This window comes from Egretta garzetta, unplaced genomic scaffold (genome assembly GCF_000687185.1).
Source record: "Egretta garzetta isolate BGI_Z169 unplaced genomic scaffold, ASM68718v1 scaffold411, whole genome shotgun sequence".
Taxonomy (NCBI): Eukaryota; Metazoa; Chordata; class Aves; order Pelecaniformes; family Ardeidae; genus Egretta; species Egretta garzetta.
The window spans coordinates 956,909-965,161 of NW_009258541.1; the positions used below are offsets into that span (position 1 = coordinate 956,909).

An 8,253-nucleotide genomic window follows, 5' to 3' on the forward strand; every position below is an offset into this window, starting at 1 on the left:
GGTGGCGGCTTGTCCGTCCCCGCGGCTCCGGCCTTCCCGCTGCCCAGCTAAAATGCGACCGCGGTGCAGAATACACCCCTCAAAAGAGCACGGATGGCTGCCAGCCTCCTCCCTTTAGTTTTTTTGGAAAAAATGGACTACAGGCTAAGACAGAAGGAATGTAAAAAGTGACGTATTCGGGTATCCTTGGAAACCGAACAAGATTTAACCTGAAGAATGAATCTTACAAAAACTTAGGAAGAATGATGACCGCGTGTCATATTTTTATGATATTGGGGAAAATTGCAGGAATATTGCCATTAGTGCAATGGGAACTTTTAATTGCAGTTGATGAAAGCCTGTTTTTTGCCTGAAAAGAACGCTTGGGTCTCTATTTCATTACTTATGTATAATAACTTATGTATACAACCAGCTATGAGATAACAGTACAGTGTAATTCTGACCATCACCTGATTGTTCAGGGGAAAAAGTTTCTGTATTGGATACAACTTGCTCTGCAAAACTTTATGCATGCCAACTGATAAAAAGTTGGTACTAAATGTTTAGAGAATGCCTACCTAGGGTAATAATTTGAATGGCGAATGGTTTCGGGTATTATCAACATGTGCTACTGCGCCGTACTGGTCAATATGTTTCTTAAAGGAAAAAATAAAAGGTTTTTCTGGTTGAGTTTTTATTCCGACTGTGGAATTTCACTTCACGTTGGGCCACAGGTCTGTTACATGGCTATACAGTGAGTTTGTATATGTGAGTTAAACACAAAAGGGGTCCTTCTAATTATTAATGCATCTGTTTAAAAGTCTTAATAGCACAGATTACAAGAGTAAAGACAACTATAGCGGCAGCAGTTTTTACTCCCATCATTTACAGGTGTTCATGTGACCTACCCAATTTAGGACTAACTGTTGCACTTACTTGATAGAAATCTCTCTCAGCCTGAAGTTAGTAGCTCTGTTTAGGTTGGTTAGTAGAGATTTCAAGGAGAAGTATTTTGGATCCTTGGAATACTCGGGGTCTGGTATTTTTCAAAGTGCTGCACGGTCGTGTTTCTTGGAAGGTGTTTAAATGACACCAGTTTTCAGGGGGCTCTCTTATGTAGGGTTTAATCTTTAATAGAAAACTTATCTAGGGTAGGGGCAGATTGTTACCAGCTAGCTCCCCGAGTTAAAAACGAAACTACTTTTTTTGCTGGTTAATCGTTTGCACTGAGGCTTCTGCTGATCCTCTTGTTTCCTCTTAAGTCAGCCCTCGAAGTGATGAAGATGAGTTGTGTGAAGTTTCTTGGGTAAAACTCACATGTGGTTCCGTGTTGTATTAGGTACATGATCCAGTTGGTAGTAAGAGAGAAGTATTCCTACTCATATTGAAATGTAATGATTGATAAGGTCTAGATTTTTATAACTCTCAGTATTAGGCAGAAGCAAGTTTGGATATGACGCTCGTCCTTACTGCCTGTCCAGCACCACCAGCACAGCACTTGAGTGAAGCTACAGCGTATTCTTTTCCCTTTTAAGTTGTGAGGAAGAGAAAGGCTATTGGGATGCATGTGTCCGAAGTTGTTTGTCTCTCTCATCAGCTTTTAACAGTCACTTGTTCATTATTTCTAATATTTGGGGGCCATCAGTGTTCAAGAGGAACACTGCCATGAGGAGTAGGGGGCAGGGAAACTGTTCTGTTTTGAAAGGTGAGGTGTAGGGTGTGATTTTATAGTGCTGTGGCTGCAGTTCCTTTACATGTCAGCTCATTTACTACTTTAACTCGCAGTGTGTTATTCACGTTATTCACAAATACTTATCTCTGAATAAATTTGATTTGTATGCCACCGTAAGTTTTCTTCTGGGGAAATCTGAGTGACAAAAGAACTGGCATTAGAGCCACCTGCCTTGGGGCTTAGAAAGGTAACATTGCATTATATTTTACTTGGAAAATTTGCAGTTAAAAGGGATTCTCGTAATATTGAGTTGCTTTGCTTTTGTCCAGGAGAAACTTCATACTTACCTGAGGTAGACAGACAACTTTTTTTCAGTAGCACGTGCCTATTTAAGAGGGAGGTGTGAGGAGAGATCTGAAATTGCCTACTGTCGATTTTGTTTTCTTCTAAGGAGTATTTTGTCACTTTAAGAACAAGGATTGAACTTCGTGTTAGCACTGGCAGTCTCTCTTACTGGAGTGTATGTTATATAGTAATAGAATGGAGGTGTGAATATACACACATACATGTGACCTGCTCTTTGACGTGTTGGTGTAACAGTCATCTCCAAATATTGCTTTGAGATGAGCTGATTACCTATATGATTGAAGGAGCTGTAAGTGAATAGAACATTTCTAATGCTGCCTATTTGCAACATAAACTTTTGGCCTTGCAAAGCTGAACTTACGCATTTATAAAATCATTAACTTGTCAAACAACTTCATTACACTCTTCACCTTTGCAGAGAATTATGCCTTTGGGCCAAAACTTGAAAAGGTGATCTCTGACTTCAGAAAACATCCCTCCCTTTTGCATGATTGTGTTTAAACTTAGAGCAAGTTGGCATATATTTATCAGTAACAGTTCTGAAATTAAGTGTAATGTTGCCTGACAGACTTTTACAGGTTTAGTCCCATTTTGGTCTTTGCTACTTGACCCTGAATATTTAGATTAATTACAATTTCATTTTAATATATTTATAGTAGGCTGATACTTAAACTGCTCTATGTTTTATGCAGAGATGCTCTTCAGCAGTTCCTTTCAGGTTATTCAGTGCTTTTCAAAACCATTTTTATAATTTAATGCATCTCAAAAAGTATTTTTTTTTATTTGCAGGAGGTGCATAAAAAGGCATATTTCAAAGACTGAATTAGGAAAAAAATCCACTAAACATTTCTGCCACAATTCTCTTTCTAAAAAAAAAAATATTTTGCCAATATCATGGGTTTTGCCAGATTTTTTTTTTTTTTTTTTTTTTTTTTTTGGTATGTAGCAATGTAGCAGTTGAACTTGTGGAAACCTACTTTGAGTTTCCCAATTGAAGACACAGATGAATTTCATAAACTATGAAAGTCAGCTGTTTTTGTTACAGTTTCTTACATTTCTTTAATTTATAGTAAATAAGGTAGTTTTGTTAACTGTCTTAAGAGCATACCATGCAGTGGTGGCTGCATGGTATGCTTTTCTTTCTAGCTATATGGCTAAGAGTAGTTAAACGTGTATTTCCAAAGGAACTCTGACTATTCATCTAGAAGTGAAAACAAACAAAACTCACCCAAGATGCAAGTGCCAGAAATTCACAGTTAGGAATTTTACATTTAGAAATCACATTTAATTTTTAAAAATATCTTTATTAAATTTAACTATGCATTTAAAGCAAGATTTCTGTGAAAGCTTAAGCTTCATCCTCTTTCAGTACTTTTTTTCAGTGCTTTCAACTTGGATCCTATTTGTGGAGATAAATATAAGCATGAGACACATCTTCAACTTGTATTTTATCTGGTCATACCTCCTCTTTAGTTTCATCATGGATATCAGGTTCTGTTGTGGGTGAAATAATATGATTAATGCAGTCACTTCATTTTGAAATAATTATTTTTAAAAAGTAGCATGTTTATCTTGTAGTGTGTAGGTTTGTTGAGTGTGATATCTTTTTGCTTTAGTAAATAAAGAAGCTGATATTTATAAAGTGTTTAACATTTGCATTCCAGAAAAATGATCCCCCATTTCAACTCAAACTTCCTCCAAAGGCAGCTAGACCTGAAAAAGAAGTTGACCCAGAATATGAAGAGAAGATGGTAAGTGTTTTCACGGCAAAACATACTGCAGCTTTTTATGACATTTGGTTTTTTGCTTGAACTAGGATCAACAGTTACCAGGAGTTACTGCAGACTGGATGTGTCAGAAAAGCAAAACAAATCAAGAGTCATTTGCATGTCTAGTCCAGTGTGGTGTTTGTCACAGTGGCTAACAGCAGGTATTTAGTGAAGAATACGAGAACAGAGGAAGCAGACAGTAATAGTTTTGTTAAATACTGTTCCACTTCCAAGTATTTTTGTCTGCATGATTTCTGGAGTTGGAGGCTGTATTTTTTATACTCAGTAGTTTTCAGTGGATTTTTTTTTTCTCCCTCCATGGATTTGTCTGCTTGCTTTTTATCCCCTCATGTAGGTTTAGTTATCCACACCCTGCTGTGGTAAGGAGTTTCTATTAAATTGTTTTTTATATTTAGAACTCTCCCTTTTGGTTTTGAATCTGTCTCTGCTAGTTTTATTTGATGACCCCTTGGGTCATGTCAGAGGCATCCTTAAGCTACTTGTTAAATGAGAGAAATATTGAAGCTGCCAGTTTCTCATCATATAAAAACATAAAGGTTTTAAATGTTGATATGCCCCATAATATATGTGTCATTACAATGCAAAAGAGGATCTGTGCATGGCACAAATGAAGACAGCTTGTAGGGTTGAAGAGGAGAGATAACAGGGTGACTTCTGTATTACAAAGAGGCAGAAACCAGGAGGACTTTATAAGACTTGTTCTTGAATGACGTGTGTAATAAGTTCTTGGTTGAAGCTGGTATCTGAATCTTGCTGCATTTTTCTTAAAAGCTTTAACATTAAATGGATGCCTGATGATTATGGTAGAGTCTGAAAGGATTGGATACCATAGAAGTCAGGGAAGAGTACCACTGTTAAGACATGGAAAAAATGATACCTGTATGAATACTTAATTTTTAGCTGGAAAAGACACACAAGTAAATCTGTTCATTGACAATGAGTTGAGTAAATAACTAAACTTGTTTTCACAGTCATACATGGTGAATTTATATTTTTCCTAAACTAGAACACTAGTTCAGCTTTTCTAAGAGGCAAAGGGAATAGGTCTCAAATCTACCTTTCATCAGTTGTGCAGTCGTGAGCTAGACCTTTACAATTTATCAAGGCATGCTGCTTACACCCAGCCAGTGATTTTGCAGGCAAAAAAGGATATTGTGGCATTCAGTGTAGAGCCTTACCAGTTACAGCTAGCTTGCCAAAACCATCATGTATTATTAGTTTAATATAAATGCTCTGAATAGATTCGTTCTTATCCTGTACGAGCGTGAACATCCATGTCTTTACTCCCTCTTTTAGAATTTTTTTTGCCTAAAACTTTTACTTGATATTTACAGTATATTTGGTTTTCAAGTTATTTACAAAAATGGTCCAATAATGAATGCAAGGGAAAAATAATAGTAATTTTTTTTCCAGATCTTTGTAAATATGTTTATTTGCTGGGAAGTGGTGCCCTATTAAAAGAAATGCACTGCCCTCATGTGGCAAGATCATGCATTGCACATCAGGTTCATTGCCTTTTTCTTTGGTTTGTGTCATTGCTGTTAGAGCACCTTTACTTGCAAATAAGTTACCTGCCAAAAAGTTTTCTGTGGTTTGTGTATTTTTTAGAAAGGTTATGGTACAGAACTACAATTTCACTTTTGTAGTGCATGTCAAGATATATAAATGAGATCACATGAAAATTGGTACGGTGTTACATGATGCTTAGAAATGGTACGGGAAAACTGATAACAATTGCGTTCTGTCAGATAGCATTTTATCGTATTTTTCTTAAAAATTATGTAACATGTCTTTTAGATATAGAGAAGGACTTATGTTTTGCTGTGTTTATATAGTGGCATGCATATGCCTCACTGATATGGCAAAACTTGAAATGATTGAATTTTGCTGTCAGATTTCAAACTTCACAAACATCAATGAAAGCAGTATTGAGCTGGTGCGTCCATTACATTAGTCATATTTGTAACAGCAGAGCCACTGCATTGTTGTCTTGGTTATTTTACTATCTTTGAGTTTTGAATAGGGATGAGTTGCTGGGATGAGGTTATCAAGTTCTGCCATGTCTTCCAGATTGCTGTGGTATTCATGAAGGATCACTTGAACTACCACACGTTACATCTGGGTGCTCTAAAGCAATTCATGCTTGGCTGTAAGCTGAAGCAGCTCAAGAGCTGATTCATGATGCTTGTAGCCCCCCGAGTTGGCTAACAGTAGGCAGATGGTCTTCTCAGTTTTTCCTTATAGAAGTTGTTATCACGAGTGTCTGAATTCTGTTTCTTAATAAAAATACATTTTTTTAATGAAGAAAAGTTATTAATTTTTCTTTTTTAATTCTTTCCCCACTTCTGAAACTAGAAAGCAGATCGAGCAAAAAGGTTTGAATTCCTCCTGAAGCAGACAGAACTTTTTGCGCACTTCATTCAGCCTGCAGCACAGAAATCACCAACATCTCCATTGAAAGTCAAGCTGGGACGGCCACGGATGAAGAAAGATGAAAAACAGAGTTTGATTTCAGCTGGGGAGTATGTTTTATTTTTATTTCCAGCTTCTTGGAAATAAAATACGGTGTATCATAATTTCTTTAAAAGCTGGTTGATGTATGCATGCTGATCCATCAACATTAGTACAACCTTGGATCAGAAATGCACTTTTAAAGTGCCACTTACCATGCTTTGGTCGATATTGGGAGTGATTTTGGAACAAACAAATTGAATTTTGTTTGCATAATGCTGAACTAGAAGGTGCACTCCAGAAATGCACATGATGTGCTCCAGCTGCTAGTGGACATGTCAGCGGGACCAGAGTGGAGTTAGACCAAGTTAAAACAAGACAACGTGCATCTAGTGTGGATGTTGGATCCTCTGCACCAATTGCAACTAATTTTTGGAACATTTACAAAATGGCATTCTCTATTTTACAATTTTTTTTAAAAAAAAATCTTTTTAATTGAATATGTGATTCTTCTGAATGGCATAGTTATCAAGTAATTGATTCTAAGGCCACCACTGATGTGTATCTTGTATTTCTGTGTTGCTCATTAAAAAGTACCTTAAAGAACTCATGATACTTGTTGTCAGAGTACAGTTGTGGCTCTGGAGGAGAGGGCTTCCTATCAGCCTTTCTGACTGAAGCTGGAACGAACCATAAGGAATAACCTGTTAACAGGATATGATTTTGGTCAGGGTACTAGAACACATGCATTGTAGATCAATGATTGTTCTGTTATAATTTGTCTCTCTTGATTTTATAGTCAGTGTTTTGAAATGATTTCATCTAAACATGAATCTTGGATTCTTTCTTTAGTTATCGTCACAGGCGCACAGAACAAGAAGAAGATGAAGAGCTTTTGTCAGAGTCTCGAAAAACTTCTAATGTGTGTATTCGATTTGAGGAGTCTCCTTCATGTAAGTCCTGTATTGACAGTTTTCTGATTGCTTTGATGTAATTAAAATCTGAGCAGATCGCAATTAAAATTTTCAACTTAGAATTAGTATTTTTCTACTTAGAGGAATCTTACATTTACAGATGTGAAAGGAGGAACACTAAGAGATTATCAGGTTAGAGGTTTGAACTGGATGATCTCATTGTATGAAAATGGTGTTAATGGCATTCTGGCAGATGAAATGGTAAGCAGTAATCTTTTGGAATTTTTGTGGTAATTCTTGAGCAAAATTCAACATTAAATTGCCTACAATATTTAATGTATGTGCAGTAGAATTTTAGAATTTTCACAACTGGCATTGTAATGCAATGAAAGAAATTGTATTGCCAACATTTGCTGTGTAGCTTGCTTTAAACAACTTAAGTGGTAGAATTATATAGTAGGAAAATTGCTTGAAACTATTTCTGTATGGTACTTCATTTCAGCAGGTTTCTTTCCCCCCCTCTCTTTGTCAATGCAGGGTCTTGGTAAGACTCTGCAAACAATAGCATTATTAGGCTATCTGAAGCATTACCGAAACATTCCTGGGCCACACATGGTCCTGGTTCCAAAATCAACTTTGCACAATTGGATGAATGAATTCAAACGCTGGGTTCCATCATTACGTGCTGTTTGCCTTATTGGAGATAAAGATGCCAGAGTAAGTGCTCTACATTTCAAAGATGTATGCATTATTTGTCAAAAACTAGCATTTGAGAATGTGGAATTCTCCCTAAGCTACTTCCTTAATTACAGTATTTTTTAGTAGTCTTTAACTATATTATTGTTGAAAATAAAAAATGTTATGCTTGTAACTATGAGGAAAAAACGCAAATCAATAGGTGAAATAATAGACTGGGATCAAAGTACAGCTGGCTGACTTACCTCTTTTTGGGTTGTCTTCCTCTTGGATTTTTGCACCTAGTTTTTTTGATCTGTTCTTGTGTGCGTTGTGACAGTGTTTATTCATTTTCCTTTATTGCCCTCATTTTGTTACCTCTTTCTTCACCTTTTTAGGTGAATTC

The 8,253-nt window shown here is 36.4% G+C and overlaps 1 protein-coding gene across 1 annotated transcript in view; it reads left to right on the forward strand.

Annotated features, from left to right (window-relative positions):
* The first annotated feature begins 2,291 nt into the window (after positions 1-2,291).
* SMARCA1 (SWI/SNF related, matrix associated, actin dependent regulator of chromatin, subfamily a, member 1) overlaps positions 2,292-8,253 on the forward strand; it is a 29,473-nt gene continuing 23,511 nt past the window's right edge. The window contains exons 1-6 of the mRNA XM_009646566.2: positions 2,292-2,306; positions 3,682-3,768; positions 6,163-6,329; positions 7,111-7,211; positions 7,333-7,433; positions 7,710-7,889. Of these exons, the coding sequence (XP_009644861.1) occupies positions 2,292-2,306; positions 3,682-3,768; positions 6,163-6,329; positions 7,111-7,211; positions 7,333-7,433; positions 7,710-7,889 (651 nt within the window). The remainder of the gene's footprint in view (positions 2,307-3,681; positions 3,769-6,162; positions 6,330-7,110; positions 7,212-7,332; positions 7,434-7,709; positions 7,890-8,253) is intronic.